This window comes from Atractosteus spatula, chromosome 5, assembly GCF_055471065.1.
Source record: "Atractosteus spatula isolate fAtrSpa1 chromosome 5, fAtrSpa1.hap1, whole genome shotgun sequence".
NCBI lineage: Eukaryota > Metazoa > Chordata > Actinopteri > Semionotiformes > Lepisosteidae > Atractosteus > Atractosteus spatula.
Genome location: NC_142710.1, coordinates 52,089,358 through 52,115,972, shown reverse-complemented (window position 1 = coordinate 52,115,972; position 26,615 = coordinate 52,089,358). Strand labels below are relative to the sequence as shown.

Genomic DNA, 26,615 nt, shown 5'->3' with positions numbered 1-26,615 from the left:
ATGCATGAATGGAGGTGCAGCTTCTATCTCGTTTCAAATGCACTCCTGTAGAATCGCAATTATCTGAATCCCACTTATCAGACTTTTCCTCTTTTGCTAAGTGCCCTCCACTATCGTAACACAGAGATTCTGAAATCCTGTTGTCATGTTGTAAGCATTTGACATTTTCAAGTTTTTTTTTTCGCTGCCAATTTTTAGGTAAAGCAATCCACTTTACATCAATAAACCTCATGGTATTAACGTGAATATGCTGAAATACTGTAAGGAGGACTGTTCCCCAAATATAAGCAATTTTAGTTATAAAAGTAATTATTATGATGACCACATTTCAGGCTATTTATATTTCATGACCGTAAGGAAATAAATCGAATTTTAACACTGGTGCAAGTGCTCTTCAGTATTTAATGGCAGAAGTGCCCAAGTGGTGACAGTTTCATTCTCTCTTGCAGCTTTCCTTGGGAGTCTGATTTCACTTGAGTTTTGTGTAAAGAACTAAAATAATAGATAAGTTGGAGGCAGCTGCTTGGCGCTCTGTGGAGTGGAAACGCAGCAGGTTCTCTGCAGGACGAATGCTCCTGAAGCCCACTGACAGGCAGCTGCTTGCATGCTGAGGATACAGATGACTGAACTGGTGGGAGATCGGGGCAGCTGTAGCGAACACATTTAGCTCTTTCCATTAAGTCAGTGCGATATCCAGGCTGGCTCCTGAAGGCGATATACTGTACATGGTATAGCCGAACTGGGCCTCACCTTTCCTGTGCTGTAGGCTTCGCCTGGAGTCAGGCTGCACTCTGAAAATGCATACCACTGTGTTTCATTTGATGAAACTAACTCTAGATAATGCGTTGTACATCGTTTGCTGCTGTTTTGCTAAATCAGAGACATACTGTTCTTATTCGTTTACAAATTGTACTTCATAAATGACCTTTTTTTGACCAGAAATCAAGGAAGAAACAATAACAGCAAAACAAATCTGACAAGAGCAGATACAGAAATAAAGCTGTTTTCCTGTGTAGGAAAACCTAATGTTGAGACTAGTTCACATAGTGTGATGACATTATTTGAAAGTTTTGCTTCTATGCTTAGTGTACACATCTGTTACCTTAGGTACAGTTAAATTTGAGCAAACCTTTTTGGTTCTGAAAGGCCCAGTGTCTTTTCAATTAAAACCCTTTTAGTTTTTAATTTTTAACAGACATGTTAAAACTGTGTTATGCATGATATTACCAAAGTCTGCTGTAAGCCCAGTAAAATTTTTGATTCACAGTGCCTGGAGTTGTCACTATTTTCTGCTGACGTACCTGATGGCTTTTTAGCATTGTGCTCTTGAACTTGAGCTTCAAGTTCCCCGCACCTGGGGAATTTTCTGAACCTATCAGAAGTTATTAAAATACATATTTTAAACCAGCACGTAGTTACCAAATTAATTGCACACCCCTGAAGATAGCAGTTATTTATAAGCTCAATTAAACATTACAATTCTCCAGTCAATTGAGTGACTCAGCCTTCAGTTCTTGTTCCATTATGCAGTCAGTGGTGAAGTGAGGGGCACATTATAATGCTCACTGAGAGAAATCTCTATGAAGGAATATGAATAATGAGTAGTAACAATGGTTGGCAGCTCTTAAAACTGCAGACTCTATCTAAGACGTCCTTTCAACAGTTTTTGGGGACATGGGTAGGCCTTGTGACAGGAGAGACAAATGTTTGAGCCGTTCTCTGTTTCTGTTCTTTCCTTTCCCAGGAGCGGAAGCTGTGTGCTCACCCCTTCCTTGAGATTTACCGGGGAGACCTGATTCACTACATGAGCCCTCTTGCCCGGCAGAGTGACTTCTATGTACCAGAGGTCAGAGACACTGAACGGAAACTGCAGGCTGATGAAGAGTCAGAGGACAGACAAACAGACATCACAGGTAGGTATTGATCAGACTCCTCTCAGTACGTCTGCAAGAGAGCATTCTCTACAGCTTCTTCTCACGACCTTCCCTTTATAGACTAGAAGTCTAGGAATCCTACCCTTTTGGTTCTAGAGCTTTAAACTCATCTTCCATATTTTCCCTTTGTTCTAGATTCTTTTTTTGTTTTTGTTCTGGTAATATTACAATACACTTGAACAAAAAATGAGAATGTGTTCCATAAGTAACAAATAGTATGAATAATGAGACTGTTTAAAAAAAAACTGTAGAAATGAATGGAGTGCAATGTTTTTTTGGGAAACAGAGCACATATTTGGGAAAGCTTTGTTTTAATTGTTGTTTCACATTTTGCTAAGACCTATTAGCAAAATATCTATTGTTAAATAACTGTTAAAATGATTACAAATATCTTTATTCTCATTATCATTGAGGCTCTCCTACTGAGGAAGCTGAAATTTGAGATTGACATATCAAATCTTTGCTGTTTACTGAGTTTTAACAATGTTAATGTTGGTCAATTTGGATTAAGTTGCTGAGAGAATGGTATAATAAATTCAAACATGATATATGCAAAAATAATTCAAGGTTTTATGGTTTTCTGGAGTTAGTTTTATGCGGTGTGGTTCCAAATGGTGGACATCATGCGCAGCAGCAGTTTCTTGAAGCCAAGGCCTGCTGTTAGTTGTTTTATGTTTCTCTGAGTTAAGATGGTGTACTGTTTGTTTTTGTTGTAGAAAAGGTGGATGTGAATCTCTTTCAAGGTAAGATGGAAATACAAAACAATGGTTTGGCTCCATGTGAGAGAGCACTGCAAGTGTTGTTCCTGCGAGAAGGGGGAGTGCACTAAGCTGTCTCATTGCCTTTCCCCTTGCCTGCCTGCCCACACAAGGAATCGTCTTGTCAGATAATGACTGGACGATGATATGCACTGCTGCCCTCCTGTGCAAATCCGGCAGCCCTGGCTTCCCCCAAATTTCTAAATGTTTCAACGTACTGCATGTCTTACGGTACTGTTTGATTTATTATGTTTATGCACGTAATGACAGATCTTCGGTTTGTGAGCCTTGCTTTGCTTTTCAGGTGCAACTCAACCCTTGAACTCTGGTAGACCTGTTCAGTGTCAACACAAAAATTGCCCCAAACTGCAACAAAATAAAAACATTTGGAAACTAGATAATATACAGGGTGGTTATACTGTACATTCTTGCAGTCACTCCCTGAGAACAACCACACTTTAGTGGCTCTCCGTATCTCTTCAAGTGCTGTTTCTTCTCCACTGTCATTTGCATGCCCATGTCTGCATGTGTGTATACTGATAATTTCCTGGAAATTGGATGAACAGTCACAGATAGATTCTTTTTGGAGGAGACTGTGAGACTCTATAAATACCCTGCGAATGTGGCATTCTTTTTCAGGCAGTATTGGTTTGTGTAGTATTGGTTAGGGTTGTAGCTGGAAGGTTGGGTGTTGAAATCCTGGGTGGAGTACAGCTGTTGCACAGGATATTTGAGGGAAGTGGTATGCTCAGATTGCTGTGCTAACATGCCCTGTTGTATGTAGTATAGGTATACAAATGTGAGTTATTGAGTTACTCTGGATAAAAGAGTCAGTTAAGCAAAGTGATAATGATAGATATGCCCGATCGTCCTTATTCTAAAATTCAATATTTCTTATTCAGGAGCCTTCTTTGTAGAAACTCTGCCAAAGGAACCTTTTTTGATAAGAAAAATCTCATCTTATGTTGTCTCAGCCCAGGAGCTACCATCTTTGAACCCCATTTTAGTCCAGATTTTATACATTGTGAAACTTAAGGTTTTTTTGGTAATAAGGTTTCATCAAATGTGGTACGTTCTTTCTTGTTGGTGCTATGCAGGCTACAGATCACAACAAAAACCTTTCTTCTTAAGAGTTATTAATAAAAAATGAGGAGTGAATAGTGAATTGCTATATGTTGCTTTGAGGGCAGGATTCATTTCAATCTATTGTGCAGCATTTCTGTTCTTCATTAAAAGAGGTTGTGTAAGGGTTATAGCTGTACCTGCCAGATAGAAGGCCAAAAACGCACTGCTGAGCTGGACGTGTGGCATGTTGATTACATATTGAAGACTATACAGAGGCTGAACAAAGACTTTTTGAAATGTATTTTTCCAGTTGCTGCTCCCTCTATTGATTGCATCGATCTGTTGATAGATGAGGTTGTATAATTGCTCTGTCAGTTTGAGCATGTTCTTCAAAGTGCTAGCAGTCAAACAAGATGAATAGCCTTACCATTAAAAGAAAACAGAAAAAAAAACCCTGATGGGACTCTAGTAAAAAGGTCTTGAGTTAGGTAAGCAGAGATATTAACTTGTCACAATATAAATCATTTGAAAACTGAGCTGTGACACTGTATTAAGTGTGACTAGATGACTGGGCTAGAGTCACCCATTTGGAGAGTTATGAGTACAGCTGTGATATTATTCTATCTGAAGCCAGTGGGTAAGGGCATTTAGAAGGACATTCCTTGTTACACTGTGGAACACATTTCCTATCTCAGCAGTCAGTAGTGAGACTCCACAGGCTTCAGAAGGTATTTACCTCACTGATGCCTTATGATCCCTGACATTTATTGGAATTTGTTACTTGAATTTTGACTTAGTTTTCCTCCCATTTAACATCAACTGATACATGTTTTATTCTTTGGTCCTGCTGGCTACATTGTCCTGTTTAAATATTATATTTGTATTGTCAAGCTTCTTTGTAGTATAAAGTCTTCAGCCTTATTTTTAAATACATAATTATCACATCTGTAGAATGCTAAGAGCATCTGAAATATTTGGAAACGTTTGTTTTGATTTCATCTGTGTAAAGTGCTTCCAGCACTGCAGTAAAATTAATACTAATTCGCTCTGGGAGATTATGCAGACTAATCCTGACTTATTACCTACGCCAGGTGCAGTCACAGGGCACGTTTCTGTAGTAATTTAATGTCTGATTAATAAACTGAGAAATTCTTGAATTCTTGGTTTGTATGTTCTCCCCACATTCACAAAGCGTTCCAGTTTTCTCCCGTAGTCGAAGGACATGCTTGTAGGTTAATTGGCTTCTGGTGAAAATTGGTCCGAGTGTGCGTGTCTGTTCCCTCCAGGATGTATCCTGCCTTGAGCCCATTCCTTGCTGGGTTAGGCTTGAACTCCACCATGACCCCGTACCAAATAAAGTGGCTGGAAAATGAATGGATGATAGCTTAGTACTGTACATGATGCCTCATGTGTAATTCTTTCGAAATGTCTAAGCCATTGATAGATTCAGGATCGGATTCATCTCACAGCAACAGTCGTGGGTTATGAATGTCATTGTTAATCGATCTATCTGCTATACAGTCCAGTCCAATTTTTAAAAGCACCACGTATTGTAAAGCAGATATCCTCCATTTCTGCATACAGCGCTTTGCAAAAGTATTCACCCCTTTCCAGTGGTTTTCCACAACAGGTGATGTATCCAGAATTTGGAAATATGTACAGTGGCCATGTAGGTTTGGATTTTTTTTCCCTTAATAATAAAAACCTTCATTTAAAAACTGCATTTTATGTTTACTTGTGTTATCTTTGTCTAATATTTCAATTTGTTTGATGATCTGAAACATTTCAGTGTGACAAACATGCAAAAAAATAAGAAATCAGGAAGGGGGCAAACACTTTTTCACACCACTGTATTTTTTGGGATTATTCTTTGCAGTGTTAGCTAACACGTAGCTTTTTTCATCCTTAAAAATATTCGGCTTGACCTGAATAACTGTTGATGGAAAATAGTCAATTTAAAAAAAACTATGTACATTTTTTGTAATTCATCAAGCTGGGATATGATTGGAAAAATGTATACTTTTGCAAGGCACTTGCAAAATATGACTTTTGCAAATGCAGTACTGTACTGTATATCTCATTCATCCTTTCATTTGATTAGAATCATCATAGATTAAAAAACTCAGTGTTTGATGATAATCCAGAGCTGAAACAAGAACTAATGGACAGCGAGGTGACAAAGACCTGGATTGAGAATTGCTGTCATATAAAGGTTTACAATATAGTATTTTCCATTTATATTCAAACCTTCAAGATTGGTCACATACCAAATACTTTTTTTCACTGTATGGTTGCAGCTTGACTTATGCTTCAGTAAACAGAGCTTTTGTAGTTTTATGGCATGCTCTGGTGTCAGAATGTTATGAATTATGTGAATTAAAAAGTCACAGTGCTGTGCAGCCTCAAGACCTCATTTATGTCTGGACAGGACCATGTGATGTTTAGTTCAAGTCAAAATTGCTTTAGTTATAAACTTGTCACATCTGCCATAAATTCTATTTGTGGGGCTTAAGACTTCAATGCAGCTCACCATAGTGTGCATTTTGTGGCCTTAAGTCGGTCAACATACTGTAGGTATGAACTCTTAAGATCGAACCAGAAGGCATGGGTTTCAAATTCTCTCCTTCCACAATGTTATTGTAGGATATTACTTTCAGGGAATTCTTGGGTTTTTTGTGAGTGTTTGTGTGGTTCTTGCCTTCAATTTGATGTTATTCAATAAGACACTTGCTGGCCTGCTGGTCACCAAGTCTAGGGGCTGGAATGTTTCAAGTCTACAGATTGCTGTCCAACCCAGATAGTAAAACTCGGAGAACAATCCACATTGAGGCTTAGTCCATAGCTCTCAGCCTGCCCTGGAGTCTCACAGCATCAATAGACAGCCTTCTTAACTCTTACCTTACCTGAGCATGTACATGAAAATTTTAATTTTTCTCAGTTTCCCTAGCCACATTACATTAAACATTTGACGTTTGAGTCTGTGTGCAGCATGTTGTTCCTGAATAGTAAAGGAAGTGTGAGTAATAACTTTCAACACTCTGTGCTGACTCAGCCACAGTTCATTGTATAGAATATACAGTATTATTGGATCAAATTAATATTTTATGTGCCACTAGCTTCCACATTTTGTTTGTGTTTTTCTTTATAAAATCCAGAATTGGTAGATAATTACTACACTGTAGCTTACATTTGGGATATTCTGCATTGGTAATATATCCTGGTAAAGCATGCCTCTGCAGAGCTACTGTATGATAGTCATTATTTTCATAGCAATAAGTAGCACCCACTAATTGAATGCTTATGGGGTGAAGTGAATTACTTAGATAATTAGAGTTGAGACAATTAGAGCTAAAGTACTGCAACTGATGGGAAGTTTTTAAAAATCAAATCTGTGCAAATCAAACTGCAAGATTGCTTACTGTACATGTATTGCCATAGGCTCATATTCTTGAAAATACATCATGTCATTCAAATAATTAAATGCTTTTAGCTTCTAAGTGTTTTAGTACCTTTCTCTTTCCCTTTAAGAACAAGACAAATGTTTTTTTATTTATATTATACTTCAAAACTGGAACCATGCATAAATGCAATCACTGGACCAAACATTTACCAGACTGCCTTTACCAAATTGGGGGTACTAGCTATAGAATTTAATAATAGATTTTATATTGATATAAAATGTTACTGATACTTTCTTTACGGGCCCTAAAATTACACAATTTACAAATTACCCATTTGGGTTTTTAGCGTCTCATTGTTTTGATCTCTTAATTTCCCTCCTTAGCAGTGGTTTGGTAATTGTGATGAATTTATCTGCGAGGGGACATTCTGCATGTGGACAATGATTTGAAGTGACACCCCTTCAAGAAATGCAATTGGCAGATAAACAAAATATGTAATAATAATGCTAAGAATAAGAACAACAACAATAAGAAGAAGAAAAATTTTCTACAGAGCATCAATTCAGATTGACAATTAAGTATCCTTTCAGTTGACTTTTTTATTTTATTCTTTTTTTAATGCTGAAAGTCACATTTTGACTCTCATCTCTGTGACTTATGTTGAGGGATACTGTTATTTCTCCTCAATGTGTTATGAGCTTTCTAACAAAGTGTCAAACTTAGTCGAGCAGAAGTGCTTGTTAAAGCCATACTGTTGACAAAAGAAATGCTTTAACTCTTTATGTGTTGAACATATTTATGGTATTATAGAAAGTGGCAAGGGGCATGCTGTCCTTGGTGTCTTTACTTTTATAAACTCTCTGCCACTAAGACAACATTTCCTCTCTTTGCACAGTGAAGAGGGAGTGTTGTTTTGTGTTGCAGTGGGGACAGGGTGTTAAAATACTGCCCACAGGCAAACATGAAAGTGCTGTCTTTAAAGTCTGGATATCATTAAGAATTGTGCTCCAGAATGCAACAATGCAGTTTAAGGCCTTTAACACTAATAATAAAATGGAGTAGTCGCTGTTAATATTTAAAGTCTTGTTACTATATGTAGTCCTTGGTAGGCCTTTAAGGTGTGAATGCTAGCTCACCAGCTGTCTGTGGGAGCTTGCATTCTGCGTGCCCCGAGTTGCAGAAACAAAAAAACAAAAAGCACAAATGAAAAACAACCTCAACAACAAGTGATCAGGTGCAGCCCTATCACAGAGCTTTTTTAATCCGAATGGGCAAAAGCACCTGTCAATAGTATTTACAAGGAGCCACACTTCTTGCCTTGTATTTAAACGTCTATACTTCAGGATTCAAATTCAATCCTGCCATCTGCTTGAGTGTGCCTTGCTATAATCTTCAGTCTTGCCTAATCTATTGCCTATTCCGGAGATTTTCCATTGAGTTTCATATACAATATACAGCCCAAATACATGGACTGACCGATCTACAAGTTTCTATTGAGCCGTGATCCCTAGACTATGACCTTACAAAAAACGCCATGTTCAGTAATTGCATGCCCTTGCAATTTATTTCTCATTCCAACTTATCTCATTTAAGTTGTGTTGTGCTAGAAAGTAGTAAAATAATCACATCTTTCTCCTTAAAGGACGTATTTACTCATTAAAAAATGCTTGTTTAAGATTTCATGCAGTGCATTGTGAGTTTTGTGCTTTGATGTTTTTAGTTTTAGAGATTCATGATGTGTAAGGCTTTAATAAATATTAGAAAACCATGAACATTTCAAATATGAATTTTGGCTTCCTTTTTTCTTCATATTATAGATTTATTAATCCAAACAGCAGAATGAGGACCTACAGAAAACAACAACTTTGTGAGTGTTATTCTTTAATTAGGCTCTGAGAACCTTTCATTTCCACTCTTTTCCAGTGAGTTAAAATCACTGGGGGCACCCTTTACACCACCATTAAGGACAGTTTCTTGTATTATGAAGTGGTGTCTCAGTGCTGATATCTGCAATTGAGTGGCCACAGCATTTTTGTCTCCTCATGGTAGCTAAGTGGATACATTTCTCTGGAGAATGCAGGCTAGCATTGCATTATATACAGTAGATAGTATTTTAATGGTCTCTTCATACACTACAGTCATCACAGACTGTGATAAACACCTGTTCTGGTAATCATCTCTTATAGGAGGACATGATTGTAATTAAATTTGGACAATAAACTTAAACAAAAAGACCAACTCCAGCTCACCTAATACATACCTACATATGCAGAACAGTACAGAATGAGTAGCTAAGTGATGCAAGGATCTTATCCAACCTCTCCGTGGAATAAGCTTAAATATCATGGCAGGGTATGTACAGTAGCTTGTTCCAGACTCCTACAACCTTTTTTAGAGATCAGTGCATCCTGTCCTTGGTTTTAAAAGCACTTTCATTTTATTTCTCACTTGTGCCCTCCAGTTTGTTTTTTACCAGTTACTCTGAAACACAAAATGGAGGACACAATTAAACTTCCAGATAACAAAAAAAGATCAGCTATTCTTACAGGATGTTCCTGGCTGAAGGATGATGTTCTTGTTGTGTATCACTTCATGTAACTCGGCAATCTTCACTCTTCATACTGGAGCTACAAGGTCTTTTGGTTTTGGTGAACGTTTGTTCTTACTAGCTAGAGTCAATTATTAACTTATTTGGTCTTAAATACAACTAGTTCCTAGTTTTTAGTCCCTGAAATCCCTCTACAAATGCATTGCTGAGGCTTTTCAGGACCAGTAGTGAATATCAATGTGTATGCTTCCAGTGTGTCTTTCCAGCCACTGTATAGGACCCAGTCTTCATAGTGAGGCCATTGTTCACCAGCCAAATGGGTTTGAGCATTAGAATGTATGTAAGTAAATTTATCCATTCCTACTCAAAAACTGCAAGCTTAATTAAGATATACAGTAAAATGTTGTGCCTGCCCTAGAGTTTCTGTTTATAGAGTACAGGTCAGTGAAGATGCTTAGAGTCTGATCAATGCTATTGTTCTTGTTATATAAGAAAGAATTTAGAAAGCAGCTTGCAGCACTGAAATGTGCTAGCAGTTCCATCAAAATATTTAGAATTCAGCACTAGCTCATCATCATCAAAGACTCATGGATAAAGGTTTTCATATGATTCTGTAAAACATAGATGGAGTTTAAACTCTGTCATCTATCTCACACAATGATGACCCAGTTTGTTTGTTTTTTCATGATTGTAAAGATTACAGTACATAAGCTGCTAAATTGTTTTCCTCGTCTAATGCATGTACTGTATGTTTTTTAGTTGTTAACAGTTTCATGTTGTGTTAAATGTTTTATGTTTTGTGTTATGTCTTGTACAGTATGTGCCTGCAATGCACATTTCCTGATAACATAAAGGAGGAAATGTATAAGTTACTTGCTGTAACTCTCTGACATCAAGGGAACAGCAGGATCTCTGCTCTCTAAACATACTGTATGCATGCTTTATATTTCTCACATGAAGGTTGTACTCAGTACTCAGCATCTCTTTTACAAACACTTTACTAGTCAAACCGTAGATCTCGCAACTGTTTCTTTGCACATGAAAATGTATACTAATATTCTGATAAGAAATATAGTAAAACAGATTAAGCTTTGTGCACTTCAATAACTGATAATTAACTGACATGGGTATTTTTGTTATTGATTTGTTTGCTACAATATTTTGCTATAAAAATGCATGAAGAGTGCAGTTTTTTTTTTAACTAAGAGAGACTGGAAAGTTGACCAAAGGATTCTGGAAGCTTTCAGAGATGGACTTTTAATTAGCATCATATTTTTCCCATAATCCCAGAGAATTTCTGCAGCATTGCAGACTGACTCTTCAGTGATTCTAAGCCCCCAGGGTTTTTCACTCTAGGATCAACATAGTTTAAGAGCAATGCTGTTAGCTTTGTGTAGTTCAGAAGGCAGAGATAACAGAGACTGGCACAGTTGTCAACTGGAGCAGAGGTGGAACAATTCTCACAGCCAGGATTTGATAGTGACGTTTTTTTTCTGTTTCAGAAAAGAATAGAAGATAGGGAAAATAATGTACAGATTAAACGTAATACTGGCTTCTTGTAAAAATAAAATTACTTTGTGATGTTTTTTTTTCTTTCTGTTTATGCTGTTTATGCTTTTTTCTGAAGTGAATTTATCACACAACAGATCACACTCATGAAAAGAATTAGTAATGCTGCCTTTTCATTGGAAGAGATGTTTGTAACATATACTGTCAGTCTGGAGATTTAGGAAAGCAAATTAGGTAATCTTGCTAATACATCGCAATATTTAATCAAAATATGTATTATGTAGGCACATCAAGATCCATATTTCATCTCACTAGTCTCTATTTTTTCTCGAATAGTTTTTTTTAATCTGTTCATCTTCATGTTATATATCAAGAAGAAGACGCAGATTTTAGGGACTGAATTTCAGAACACTCCTCCATCTTGCTTTGACAAGAAAAAAAATCAATTTGGACAGACACTGTGGCATACTAGCTTGAAATACTATACATAGAAACAACACAAGCAGTGACAGCACATTTCTTTGCTTTCCTCTAAAAACACTATTAGCTGTAGTCCTGTTTTACCTTACCTCTGAAATAGAAAGAGGTTGGATTTATTTAACTTTGAATTTCCTTTCCAATTTGTCATACAGTATATTACTAAAAAGGAATGATCTGAGCTAAAAGAACCTTCTAGTGCTAGCATTTGAATAGTTATTAGGGTTGGTATTGGATGGACAAATTGTCCCTATTTTAGTGTACTACACACCTGGAAAGTCTTGGTCAGAGCTGATAGAGATATGATTGAAAACAGCATTATTTTTTAGTATGATTGTGACTGGCAACAGTATGTCTCAGCCTAATACATGAATCCTTATCTCATGTACATCCTCTTGAAAATAGCTTAAAGGAGATTGATTGCCAAATTGAGCCATTGCATTTTAATAGAGGCTGGAAAGCCTTTCATTAAAAAAACGAACTTTCTCACTCTATCCTACACACTTGTATAGTAATAATGCAAGTAACTTGAACAAAGTCAAGAAAATTACTCTTAGTTGTCAGGTTTCTGAGCTTTAAACCGTAATGAAATCATATAGTCTCTTTTGTCAGTTTTTAAACTATTCAGTCTTGTGTAATGTTATGCCTTGGGGGTGGGATTTCAATGAGAAATTGAAAATACAAACCAGCAGGTATTTTATTGTTATGTTTTCCTAAGCGTTAACTTAAGATTTACCGTTGATATCCATGCCAGTACTACTGGTCAAAAATGTTACACTGAGCCCTTTGTGTAGCTTGAAATGAAATTACAGTACATCATACTGTATGTGCAATGAACAGTTTATAAAGAGATGGGTAGATGGATAGCACAGCACTAATTCTTTAAACCCGTCTAAGCTGTCTCAGGTCTAGCAGCATATCAAGGTTTTGGAGTCGTTAATCCTTGTTTCTGTTTGCTTGAGATGATCAATCACTTGTGAGCGGACAGCACTTCAGCAGTAGTATTCCGAGGTGATCTCAGGCCATCTCCCAGATGATGATTGTCTAATCTTCATTCATGTTTTTGGAGCTTCATTCATTTCCTTATCCCTAAAGAGCAAAGATTCCTCAAGATCTAGATGCCTTCATCTTTTGTCCTCATTTGAATATCAAATGAGAAGCCAAGGGTACATGGAAAATTCTGATAGACGTTGTCACATGAACTTAACGTTTGAGGCTCAATAAGTGTTTTTAAGAGAAAAATGTAATTGAGGTCAACAAAAGACATTGCAAGTGCAGTGAATACAACACAGAAGAGTATGTCCTGTCAGTTAAAAGTCAGTCCTGTGGTGAACCTGGAAGACAAGTTCTTGTCCTGGAGGACACGTTCTGTAGGAAGACATGCTGGGAGCCTTCACATACATATTGTTTTCCCGATGTCATGATAGGCTTACTTAACGTCTAGAAGAATTTTGAACACTTAATGAGCTGACTGTCTCATCCTTACCATCAACCTGCCTTGTATTCATGCTCTAGAACTTTTTATTATGCTCATCTCATTTTCTTACTCCTGGTGAGGAGGTACCGTAACAGGCCGAGCAGAGTAGACTTCCCTTTCCCCAGGACCAGTCTCCAGCTCTTCAGGCATTCCCAGGCCAGTCGAGGGAGTGTCCTCAGTCTGCCTTGGGTCTCTTCCCAGTGGTACAGTACACCTCCAGTGGGAAGTGCCCTGGGGGGATCCATACCAGCTGCTCAAACCACCTCAACGGGCTCGTCTCAATCCAGAGGAGCAGCGGCTTGACTCCAAGGTCCTCCTGGACTGCTGGGCTCCTCACCCTGCCACAGAGAGTAATCCCAGCAGCCCTACATAGAAAACTCATTCCCATCACTTGTACTCACAATCTCATTCTTTCAGTCACTACCCAAAGTTCGTGACCATAGTTTAGGGACATTTTATCATGCTGTGTTGAAAATATTGAAGCAGGCTATGGGTACAAAAAAAATGGCTGGAGTACTAAATTCCTTAAGTATGAAAGGATGCTGTTTCTCAGGATAATGATATCGATCATAGTATAATGAGTTCCTTTGTGCAAAACCCATAAATTAAAAAGAATAATTAAGAGGTAATGTGGAGGGGGGTTTCAGTTAAGTTGTGTTACCCAGGTGGTCACAGGCTCCAGACATACTGTTGTACGGGTGCTGTCAAGATCAGACCATCATGATTGCTCTGAGGCTTGTGGTTTTTGAAGTGGTAGTTTGGTGATCTGATATGATATTTTATAAAGTATTTGGATATCTTCTGAGTTAAAATCTGCATTTCACCGTTGTATTATTCAGTCATCATTCATTATTCAGTCTTGACCTGAAATAGCCTGGGTATATTATTAGCTATTGGTTATCTCAGTTTTATATTAGAAGTGTATTGCTCTGTTTTTTTTTTTTTTACATTTTAAGAATTAGACCTTGATTCTCATTTAATAATCCCACTGGGACTAATTTAGCAACTAATGCAGGCAAGTGTTCTAAAGGAGCCAAAACAGCTTCAGCTGAAGAATACATATAAAGATGCCGGATCTATGTCATTATTTTGGGGTATTTTTGTGGAAGATCAGCTGGGGCTGTTCTCTTTCACAAGCTTTTCTTTTTAAAATGTTTTTAATGATTTAAATTTCAATAGGAGTATTGTAATGTGCCAGCAATTCTAAAGTGCAATGAAATTGAGGATTCTTCCAATTAAAATGAAATATAATCTTAGTTGTATCTTGACTTTTTTTTCCTCTTTCCTGTGTTAAAAGAATGTAAAGAAACCCCAATTTTATTTTAGTTTAAGATTTAATCTAAGTAAAATACTCATAACTAAACTAATGCCTCATAGTTGCTTTCAATCTTTTGATCTTTCTGGTAAACCTGGCTCTTTTGGTAGTAAGAGGAGATCACACATACAGTAGGTCTCTCATTATAATAAGTGAGTGCAGTTTCTGCATCCATAATGTGTTTAATTGGTAAGAAAAAAACGTGTTGCAGAAATAGTTTTACCTACTGTACATTAGTATGTACAAGGCTGAATTTCAATCGATTTCTATTATACAATGTTTTTTATTTATTTGTTGGAGTCTTATTCAGGAATGCTGTAAACATGTTACACGTTTATTATGGTCTTGCAGTTTTATAAGATAGCAGCTCACCTTGTGATTCTCACATACTTTTCATTTTTTATCACCACAAGTTAACACCTCCCTCTTTTGTTGTTTATTACAACATCTCTTCTTTTAACTGTGTTCTTTACAAATCTTTTAGAATGTTTTTAACTTCCATCTTACTGCTGTGGTAGAGATATGATACGATATCACTCAAAACACTCAGCAGATACAATTTGACCCGTGGTACTTGCTGCACGGCTGTGCTTCCGAGATACTCTTTTGATCGATCAGGGTATCCTGACCTGTGCAGGGGTCCACTCCAGGTAAAAAGAGATTAATTGGGTCACTTCTCAAAAATTAGACCTTTAACCCGTTTTCCACATGACCCAGAGTGGCAGTCAGCAGTTTTCAAATGATTGAAATTCAGTTTGGGGCAACATGTAGGAGTCAGGTCACTAGGACACTATGTTTTGCTTCAGACAGATTCTTTTGTGGTGTTAAGACATACTGTAGCTTGTTGGGGGAGGGGGGGAGGATGTCTCTGCTGTTTCATGGCATGCAGAGCTGTATTTCCCCAAGGGCATTCATTTCACAAATGACCTTGATCAGGCCCAGTTAAATAATTAAAGACTACAGCACAGCCATTTTTTATAAAAACTAGTAAAATTTGCCAGTTGAGTGTAAGTGCAAACATGTTAAAAACATCTGCTAGGGTGAATTTTCGCTCATTCACGTAGGAGAATCATACTGTAGCTCTTGCCAAGGTTTAAGCCAGGCATAGGAGGCTTTTCAGAAGGAATAGTAGATCTATGGACTTTCTAAGGAGATACACACCTTGAATGTGCTGCACAGTGTGACCCTTGTGAAAGTGTACATATATGTACTGTAGTTCAGGTGGGTAGCTGCGTCAGCATGCGTAGGCTGCAAAGGAACAAGTAATAGGTTTATTCCATGCTGAAAAAAAGAAGAAAGAGAACACAACGTTTTGGCCATGGAGCCTTCTTCACACCTTTTTTTCAGCATGGAATAAACCTATTACTTGTTCCTATATGTACTGTATGTATTATTCTACATGGCTTAAATTTTTCAAAACCATCTTTCACCTGTAACAGAGGAACTGACTTCATACTTTACTTTCCACACAAGCTTTTTCAACACCAGTGTACTTTATAGCATTTCCACAGATCTCTTTCCCCTGAGAGACTGTGTACCTTGAAGCTGCCCAGCAGTATTTAATAAGATGTGGAGATTCTAGGCGCTTTCCCAAATCCTCTTACTGCAGACTGTGCTAATTAAAGGTGACCACACTGCCATCGATACTCCGCACTCCTTAGACTTGTTTTTTTCCAAAGCAATAAAAATATGACATTTAATAAATAAATATGAAGGAGGAAAGACTACACAAAGGTTCACAACTGTCAGCAAGAATAGCACTTGTGCATTAATATCATCCTCTCTCACAGCTGAATGTGAAGAAAGACATACAAATCCATTTTCACTATCCCAAACGTGAGTTCAACAAAAACATAACAAATAAAATTCTCTCCGTCTTGATATTACATCCCATGGAAAAATACTTTATGTAATATGAATGTAACTCAAGATAATAATCTTCTCTTAAATATATTGTCTGATGTTGATTTACAATTCATTCCAGATGATTAAACCTGTCAGCCTTTTTCTTTTGTTAAAAACACTGTACGGTGTAAGTCAAAACAGAAATGAACATACATCATTAAATAAATCAAATACAACATCAATTTATTTTTTAAAACATAACTGACACAGTAATAAAATCAGGGAGAGCTTTTTTCACGTTATGGAAATGCAAACCCACACATCCCCAGTAGTATTAATGAAATAATCAAGGAAGCAAATGTTTTGACAGATACAGCATGACTTCACCTTTTAAAATGTGTTTTCGCACAATTTCCATGACTCCATGTACTGTAGTTGGAAAACTTTAAATTAGAAACATTTTTTCTTTCAATTACTTCAATCTTAAAGCACCGGAGCTCCTGCGATCAGTTAAACAAATCCATCTTTTTACACAGAAGACTTACTGCTATTTCAGTGATCTCAACAGTGGACTCCTGAAATATTAATGATTATTTGATGCAATGTGTACCATTTAATTACTAAAATTTAATATTAATATTACACTGTAAAAATTTGAATATAACTTGTTGGAAATATAGTTTCTTTCAACACACTGCGTGACGCGATTTGATTCCTGTGTTCACAGCATGTAAGATATTATTCATATTGCTTTTGGTACTTTAGCCCTAGAAAAACAATCTGTGTAGAGTCATGTTTTTTTTTAATTTCTATCCGTGTATTGTATATTTGCTCATTTCTAGAGCTATCATTTCTTTAATTTTTTATTATAATCTTAGTCCATCTCTTACAGGTTTAAAAAAAAATTAAAAAGGGTTTTCTGGGCAGGAGATGGCCTTAAATCTGTTTTTCAATTGCAAGAACTGAGCTCCAAGTGCTCAGGACCATATTCCTTTTTTGGTGTCAGTGTTAACAGAAGCAACATTATTAAAAATAGCAGTGAGTTACAGCTCATTGATTTGGGAATTGTACTTTTCATACATAGCTGGATAACCGGGAAACTGTACACTGCTTTGAAAAGCTCTGACAGGAAAATTGGGGGATGCTCTTTAATTTAACAGCCTGACCGGGACATTGAAAAACTCCCCAAGCGCATGAATGGAAACCATGGATTTCCACAATCGATGTACTTTGTGAGGTTGCAGGCGTGTTGTTGAATAAATGTTTCTTTCCCTCAGTGTGGCATGGGTTTCTACACTGCTTATTAATGACACGTGCTCTGTGTTTCCTGTAGAGATGCTGCTGCCTTGAAACAGTTCAATATAAATGAGCAAGGAAGCACGCACAGTTAGGGCTTGACTGACCTACTGTAGGTGCTTGGCTGGTGTGTCCCTAAGCAGATATCGCCCAGAATTAGCCTGGTCAGTTCATAGTCTGTGATTAATTATCATGAAAGTATGCTCACAATAACATATTACCCACACAAGATGTAAGGAGCTTAGTGTAATCTTTCACCATGGTCACCATATGCATTCCTACAAGCCTGTGTGTGTAGACTAGCAAAGTACGTTTATCTACTGTACCTCTTAACTGCTTAGAGTGCTCAGTCCCTGTATATCTTTGTTAACCTACTTTAATTGATTTTTTAATTCTGTCTAATGCAAATAGACATACTAAGTAACTCTAGTACAAAAATGGAACTAATTCGTACTGGATAGAGTTTGCATAATTATTTGTCATTTGGAGCTTAACGTTTCATTAATGATTCCGTCTTTTCTAATTGATCCATCTGTGCCGGATCTTCTTTAAACTGCTAGTGTAGCATTAGACCTACTTTCTGTTTACTGGTAATGAAACTGGGGGGAATTGAGAAGCTAAGGATGGACCAACCCTTAATAACTTATAGTCCAGCCCTTACTTGGTCTGAAAAAGTGAATTTCCTGACTGGATTCCCCTTTTGTATAAAATTCATGATGGGTGTGCAAATGATGCTTATCCCATCCTCTCTCTTAACCCTAAGGGAGATGAAGCTGTGATTCTCCCTAATAACCAATGAGAAGCACATGATTACGTTTCCTTTCTATCTTATGGGAAGGTAGTCAGTTGGCAGTTGAGCACTGCACTGCCGACTATCCTGTCTCTTCCCTGGTCCACCTGATAGCCCTTAGACTCGTCTCACCATGACTCCATGATTAGACAAATTCTCCCAAGTCGTTTCTCTTGTTAATCTAAATCAGCAGCAGTCTAATTTACTCTCGCAACCTCATGCGAATGCCTGCACATATTTTCTCTCTAACAATTGTCGCCAAGTGGCATACCCCAAGCTCAAACCATAAAAAACAGCTCAGAGGCAGCAGCTCCATTATGTTATCCATTATGTGAAATCGTTCTTCTCCTCTTGAGGTTCACTACCACTCAGAGCTTATTCCAGAAGAACAAGGCCCAAGGTAGCACTGAGAGTCGGACTGCTCTGTCCATCACAGGGCTTTACAAACATCTGCCAGATGTGTATCTATGCGGCCAGATGACAGAAAGTCTCTGTGATGACAGCAAGGTCCAACTGGCCATGCAGATCCAGTTTAGAAACCAACTAACATTAATTTATCACAGGGCCACCAACACAAGCCCGCAGGCTTGTGAATTGTGTGGATATCGATCTTCATAAATGTTTTCCTTCTCCAATGAAGTGTATTTGGTGAATAACTTCACCTTACATATTAACTTAACGTTTTATTTGATATGTGTGTGCACATGATTGATCACCCAGATTCTATACCTTCATATAATTAAAATGAGCAGCAGTGCTCTAATCAAGATGCTCATGAACTAAATGACATTTAAATGTGGCTGTGGAGAACCCAGGGTGTTCTGTGCTTCAAGCTTTAATTAATTCTGTAAAGGTCTCAGATCTTTGGAGAATATTTTAGTCACCAAATGAATGTGTACAGTAAGTGCTGAAGAGGCCTGATTTATTTGAGATGCTTGAGTTAATTTTTGTGAGCAGCACAAAAGAAAACATTTTCTTTTCTCCAGGCCTGAGCAGAAAAAAAAGTTTATTGATATGGTAAAAATAATTTCTTTAGTGACAAGGCAACTCAAATTTGTGTATTATTTTAAATGGTGTATGAAGTAGATACTGTACGTATGATATTGATCGGAAAACCTTCGCACAAGAAATGCATTTTGTAAATGAACCACGCAACCACTTTTAAAGATCGACAGCAATATAACATTACAACTAGAAACTGTTAATTGCGCTGAAATACAGCCTGCACGTCAGATGTTACCAATAACAGCTAAGTTAAATTGAGCATTTCTAATCCTGTTAAGGGCAATTTACCCAGAACGTAGAAGACAGTTAATTTTGCCAAAAGAAATACAATCAGACATACTAAAATTGATAACAGAAATGCTACAGAGTGCCCACACAGAATATTTCTGGTTTTGCAAGAACAGAGACGCATATTTTGGTCAGGGATATCATATCCCGGATATGAAAACAAGTAATTTGATTAGGGATATGAAGATTATCTATGTTTGTCAGTCAGACTCTTATGTTATTCTGTTTTGCACTTTTCATGATGCTTCAGGAAATTGTCTGATGTACCAAATACATTAACACGATAAAAAGAAGGACAGGAGAAAAATGTTGCACTTGGCCCTTTAAGTAAGAAGGTCTTCTGTGATCTATAAAGAAGGAATGAAATGAATGATTATCCTGTGCATGACAGAAGGAGATTTAGATCTCTTGCTGTGATTGGTGCCCTTTTTCATATCTGGCTTTGGATTAATTACATCTCTTAATTGTGAATTTCCCTGTGACTCTTATAGCACTGTAAATGCAAGATGCGTGTCGCTGGCTGGTGGGAAGAAATAAAATGCACTATTGAATGTGTGTCTGGTGGGGGTTAATAGACTCCAAGACAGTAACAGGGTGACTGAGATGGAGCTGTATTGATTAAACGTTTCTTGCGCTAAATAAAGAGCCTTTAATAAACTCCACAGCTTGCAATCTCACATGGTTAATGACACAAAATCAAAGAGCCTGGCTTGTCAGATAGACCATTTCCAATGTGTCTGGGTCAGGAACCACCTCAAATGAAAAACTCACTGTCCTGAGGAGGCATCTGAAACTCAATCTTTACCCAGTATGTTCGTTCCTGCGGTGGGATTGGTAGTACTGGCTAAATGCAACTTTCATTTCAGTTGTTTATTTTTCTAAGATGATTCAGTACTAACTTTGACTTTTAATACATTCTGTTTAGTCGTCAAAATCAGCACTAAATTAAAAAAAATTCAAGGTTACGGTGTTTTGAACATAGATTTGTTTGACAGTACCTCAGTAAAATCACAAAGGTTTGGTGAAACTAAAACACAAAAGTTATTCAGAACCACTTAATGGTTTTATATTGTGTATTAGTGGTATAAAAACCTATTCCACTGTAGTAATAGAATCCTTTTATTAGTGTTTCCTCATCTCACAAGTACTAGATTGAATTGATTATGTGTTTAATTGGTCAAAATTTCACCAAAACAAGATTATTCTATGCCAGTATTGTGGCCTGTAGGAAGTCATGTATCCGTCTCCACTCCCTCTGAGGGTGAATTTGCATTGATGTCCACATATCTTCTTGATAAGATCTTAATTTACCTGTCTCACTGCTTAACTGGTTTGGAATTTGGAAGTCCCAGCCAGGCAAAGCAAGGTGGCTACCAACATTTCAAAAGATTATAACCTGCAAAGAGCTACTCTGTTCCTCTCCTGTCTTCTACCTGTCAAAACACTGCACACTGTCATTAACCTTGTTCCCCAATGATACATAGAATTAAAAAGATACAAATTTCTATATAGATATTCTAATTAATGGTACAGTACATGACTATTATCTTGCATATTTAAATAAAAGTTATTGTTTTAGTTCTCACAGACAGTGTAGAAAACTTTTTTTAGTGACTAAAATTGTCATGTTGTGGAAGATTGTGTGTTTTCTTTTATTTGTATGAGAGAGAGGTTAAAGAGAAAAAAGTTTTGGTGTAGTGTAGAAAATTTTTTTTAGCAATCCTAGTTGCCATACGCAGTGAATGAGTTAATTTCCAAGCTGTTCTGTGGAGTACAGCTTCTGAAATGAAGGAAGGCCCCTTTCAGTGTCACTACAAAGCTGTTTGTCTGCCAGCACTCGTGGCTTCATATACTGTAGCTCGGCACAACAACTGGTTCAGAAAGTACTCCAACGATGCTGATGAATCGCGAAGACCAGGTGTTAGAAGCACAGATACCTCCTGTAATTTTAACTGACAATAACAAGCAAAGTTGATTTTGCAGCCAGGTTCTGCGTTTCCAAACCGTATTGTGAAAGGGTTTGTATGCCTTTATAAATGAGTGATAGGATGTCTATAATCAATAAATGATATTTTGCCTAGCGTTTCAACTGACATTTAACAGCCTGTATTGACAGGAGAATACATTTATAATGGCTGATGCTTAATGCTTCTGGAAAAGGCAAGACAAATGTTTATGGTCTCCATTATTTGTGAAAGGAAAAAAAAAATCTCACCTATTGTATATTATGTGGTAACTGCCATGCCAGGAGTCATTCCAGACTTTTACACACATAGATCTTAAAATGACCAGCTGTTTCTTTCCCTTTCTTCTTTCAATTACACAAGAGCAGAGGAAGCTAAAGTGCACACTTTCAGAAAACAGGTGTTACCGGACTTAAAAAAAAAGCTTACTTTGTGCCATAGTGAGGATTCACAATTAGATTATAGCCTGCTAAATGTTCAGTCACTCTCATATACAGTACTGTACTTTGCTTTGCTTTCAGGTATGGTTCTTTTGAATCGCTTGAGTGTCACTTTAAAGCAGCTAAGCCAAAAATAACTCAGTGTTTTTTTTCCTAATTATGGGGATAAAAAAATCATCAACCTTTTAAATCCTCCTTGTGCTTTATTATTGCATTTAACAAAAGCTAAACTTAACAGATGGGAATGCACTTTTTGTGTTTGTTACTGAAGTTCGGGAGGAAGGCTAGATACTAATCTCACACACTTCAGTTCGCCTACGTACATAAATCTTGTACCCAGGTCCTCCCTTTCTTGTATCTCTCTCGCATCCCCCCTGCCTCCTCATCTACACACCTGTAGCAAACCCCCTAGCTCACTGCTCACAACAGCCTCTCGGATAGGCTGAGATTCCTTTCGCTAGGTGAGTCACGCCAAACACTTCATACATATCTTGTCTTTGCATTCATTGGGATCTAACCAAACTACCAAATTAGTAATCAAACACGTAGCTTTTCATTTATCCCTGATTTCTCTCATTCCAGGACTGAAATGTACATCATTCCTTTCATATAAATTGCATATTCATTTTCTTCTTTTTTTTTTTAAGGTGAGGACTCAAACAGCGAAACTGGTTCTGTGAGCCAATTGGCCATGTCTGAGAGCCGTGAGACTTCCCTGGCAACGTCGGTTGCACCCTCTCTGCCTCCCAGGGACCAAGACGACGGGGACAACAGGAGTGACAGAAGTGACAAGGGCTCTAACGAATCGGTTGGAAGTGGCTCCTCCTTCGAGGAGCTCGACCTAGAATCGATTGAGGGAGCAGAAAATGTGGGGGTCACCCAGGCGGAATTGAGGGCCAACAAGAACCAGGATGTTATCGCAGAGGAGCGTGGGGCCATTGTGGAAGGGGAGGAGTAGACAGTTACTAAAAAGGCAGGCGGTTTTTGTCAGAAGTAGTTTGAGAATGTAAAAAAAAAAGAATTAACCACATATTGTCAATATGTCTTTCACTAAAACCAATGTAAAAAATTGTAGTGGTGCCCCTAGGATGCAAATCCAAAGGAAAAGAAGGATGCAGTTAGCCATAGGTACAGTTTCAGATTAGCGTTCATGAGCTTGTTTTGACCTCAGATAAAATCTAGCCTCTCCTTTTTGATCCCATATGGCTGACAGGGATAACAGATAACAACCTGCTATGAGCGACATAAGAATTCAATGTGACTGATGTATTAGAATAGCTTCATTTGTCAGTTATGGGGCAGAGTGGAATTTCTTCATTATATTTGCATTTTTGTCTGTTTCTCCATTCAAATAAAAATAAAAACACAACTTTGTCTTTGTTTTAGTAAGTATTGTCTGCTGGAGATATAAGGTTAGAATCCAAAACATTGAGGTCTCCCTCTCTTTGTTTGAAGCAAGAAGTACAGTCAGATGACAAATGCAATCTTACTTAAAGAAGTAGTTTCAGAATGCAGAGGGAATATGTAGCTTGACTCCTACCACACGTATTAAATCAATTTATGGCAGCCTCACATTGTTAGAAAATATGGAATCTGTGGCATTTAATTTTTTATTTTGTGCAATATAAAAGGAGATAAATGTGTTCTGGAAAATTGAGTTTCTGACATTTTTCTTAATGCTCCTGCAGTTTTTCATTTAAGTACATGTGGAGATGTGAGAAATGTAATCTGGAAACAGACATTTTCAAACCCGTGATTGGTCTTAAAATGTTTATGGTCACTTTATCCTTATAGTAGAGTTTCTTTTTTTCAGAGATTTATACAGTATGTAGTCCAAAAGTAACTTTCGCACATTTTTTTCTATACAGTAGGTTAAAAAAATACACAACCTGAAATAAGGGCTCTTAGTTGTTAAGGTGTATTATTTATCTACAATATCATAATTTTTTGGAAATAGTGGTGCTTATATTTTTCCAGTACAATGCTTGTAGTGTGTTCAGAATTTCCTATCTTGACATTTTGAATCTCATATTTCTGGAAGTTACTGTATCTACAGCAAATCCTCTGCTCTTCTGTCAGCGAGACTGATGAATGTTCCCTGAAAATCTGTGTAGCTGACAAAACCACTGGTGAAGGGTTTAAATAATTAGAACCAGGAACAGCAAATTTAAAAGCACTCTCAAGAGTTTTTACTCTTGTCTCCAGTCAGTCCTGCTATAATAACTGATATTGACATTTTATCAAGACGTTGTACACTGGTGGAGTTTCCGTACAAATATCCTTTGATTAAGTTAGCATTTTTTTCCCTGACGATGCTTTCTAAACTTCAAACTGGATCCTTTCAGATTTTTCAAAGCTGTATCAATTCCCCCAATAGTCTTCAAGTTTTGTGATTCTGATAGGGACCAAAACCCTTACTGAAAGATAACACACTGGCCCTGGTGATTTGTGGAGGTGTGCTGCTGGCATTTTCTATTTTGTGATCTCTAAATAGGAAATGCAGTGGTGCTACAAAGGCATTTTCCTGTTAAATTTGGCATGTTGCTGGCGATTAGAGTGCGTTTATTGAACTACTTCATTTTCAGTGTTTTTGGATATGTCATGCCACATTTGTACTGCTGAAATTGGGTCACAGCATATATATTGTAGGAACTTAACACTTTGGTTTTGGCCAGAGTATTTTTTGTGGTGTTGAATTGTTGATGGAAAGTGTACTCTGTCTCACATGGTCTTCATTTTCTTGACTGTAATAAAGAGTCTCTTCCCACTCCAAACAAACAAACAAACAATTGTGAGTTCTTTTTGTCTGGACCTCTTTAACTTCAGGCTTCCATTAATATTTTTTTTTACATTAGAGTTTAAGGTGTAACTATATGAAAAAAGGCCTATTAAAATGAACATTTTACACCCCCCAAAAAACATTCTGTGGTTTTTATTTCTTAAGGAGCAATTCTGAGTTCTGCAGACTTTAGTGTCATCAAAAGCTGGAATGTTACATTAGTGTTTCACTTCCTCCTGAAAAATTAAATAAAATCGTGCTGCCCTATTTATGATGAAGATTACATAATTTTCTTTAGATTTTCATTGTCTTGTTCAGCATTTAAATCTGCAAATGTCACCTTAATCATTGTTTTTCAGCAAAGCGTTTTTTTTTCAATTGTGTTTGATTGGTACACAATTCAGAAAACACAGAAGCAATAAAGAATCAGCGAGTAATCCAGTAAATACTACTACCATTTTAAAGGAAAGATAAAAAAAATCAATTCAAAATGCCCCACACTTTTTTTAAGCCTCCTTAGATTCTGGCCATAAACAGGTTTTATTTCTGATCGATTCAACCATTAAAGGGATTGCAATGTTGATTCTTGGGAGAAAGATGTATCAGAAATACGCTGGTAAATGTTTTCATTCCTTACAAAATAGTTAGAATTGATTTTTCTGTTTTGCTTCTTCTTCTTAAGGCTCTCATCAATTTCACTTGTGAGATGGGAAAATGTCCCCCGTTTTATAATTTGCTGTTCAAGATGATTACTTTCAGAATGACATGGAACTGATGGTGACAGAAAGAAACAATGCTTTTGAAAAAGGTGATGAATGACACAGGCTAGAGTGTCGACTGGGCAAAGTGAAAGAGACATCTTCCTATCATAATCTGAGTATTATCACTTCATTCATTGACTTGCTGCATTGGGAAATAATTGTTGTTCCGCCATTCTTTTCAAATATGATGGCTTTTGCACACAGAGATATCAAGCCATTAATGTTTTTCCAACATTTAAAACTATTTACAGTATCATGAAGTCTGAATGAAAGAACATTGCAGTGTAGTATTTTACTCTCTCAGGGGTTGTGTATGAGAGAAAAAAATATTAAGTTCAGATAGACAACCTGTCCAAAATATTAGAGAATGTTCCTAATAGTGGGTCAGTCCACACACAACAGTAACTACAGCTACAAATCATTGCATTTATTATACTAGCGGTAGATGTCTATGAAAATATAGGACCCCTCAACCAACAGCATTTGATGCAGCTCTGCCTGAAATGTGGGAAGTAGTTCAGTAATTTTTGTGGGCCTAGGTGTATTTCCTGTTGTTCTTTACAATTAGCCAACCACTGCACATACAGTAAGCCCTTGCCTTGATGTGAAGATCGTATAGCCTGGGATAACTTACCATCTCTGTATTCTCATTGTATGCAGTGTGAGAAATTAACAGGTCATCTTGTCTCTGGGTTTGGTTATACCACGTATTATACAGCATATCTGACATTTTTTCTGCAGTGGACCAATAAGTGAATATGTATTGTTTTTTGTTGCGATACTACATCTGCAGATTCAACTACTGCATTTGTTGAGATACCAAATAGTATATTGCAGCAAAAGATGTCTATCTACTTTGGAATTACTATGATTATGATGACAGCTATCATCATTAGTCAAATGTCTGATGTGATGCCTATTGAGTTTGGAAACTTCAGCTTTTTGGTGGTGGTGTTGTTTTGA

The 26,615-nt window shown here is 37.2% G+C and overlaps 1 protein-coding gene across 2 annotated transcripts in view; it reads left to right on the top strand.

Moving 5' to 3' along the window:
• Positions 1 to 25,031, top strand: part of LOC148835232 (testis-expressed protein 264 homolog) — a 147,746-nt gene extending 122,715 nt beyond the window's left edge. Inside the window, exons 3-5 of one of the 2 annotated variants that reach the window (XM_088915985.1) lie at positions 1,745 to 1,913; positions 2,651 to 2,677; positions 22,760 to 25,031. In XM_088915985.1, the coding sequence (XP_088772111.1) occupies positions 1,745 to 1,913; positions 2,651 to 2,677; positions 22,760 to 23,070 (507 nt within the window). In that variant the 3' untranslated portion in view covers positions 23,071 to 25,031. The remainder of the gene's footprint in view (positions 1 to 1,744; positions 1,914 to 2,650; positions 2,678 to 22,759) is intronic. The other variant, XM_088915986.1, reaches the window with a different exon arrangement.
• Positions 25,032 to 26,615: the final 1,584 nt, after the last annotated feature.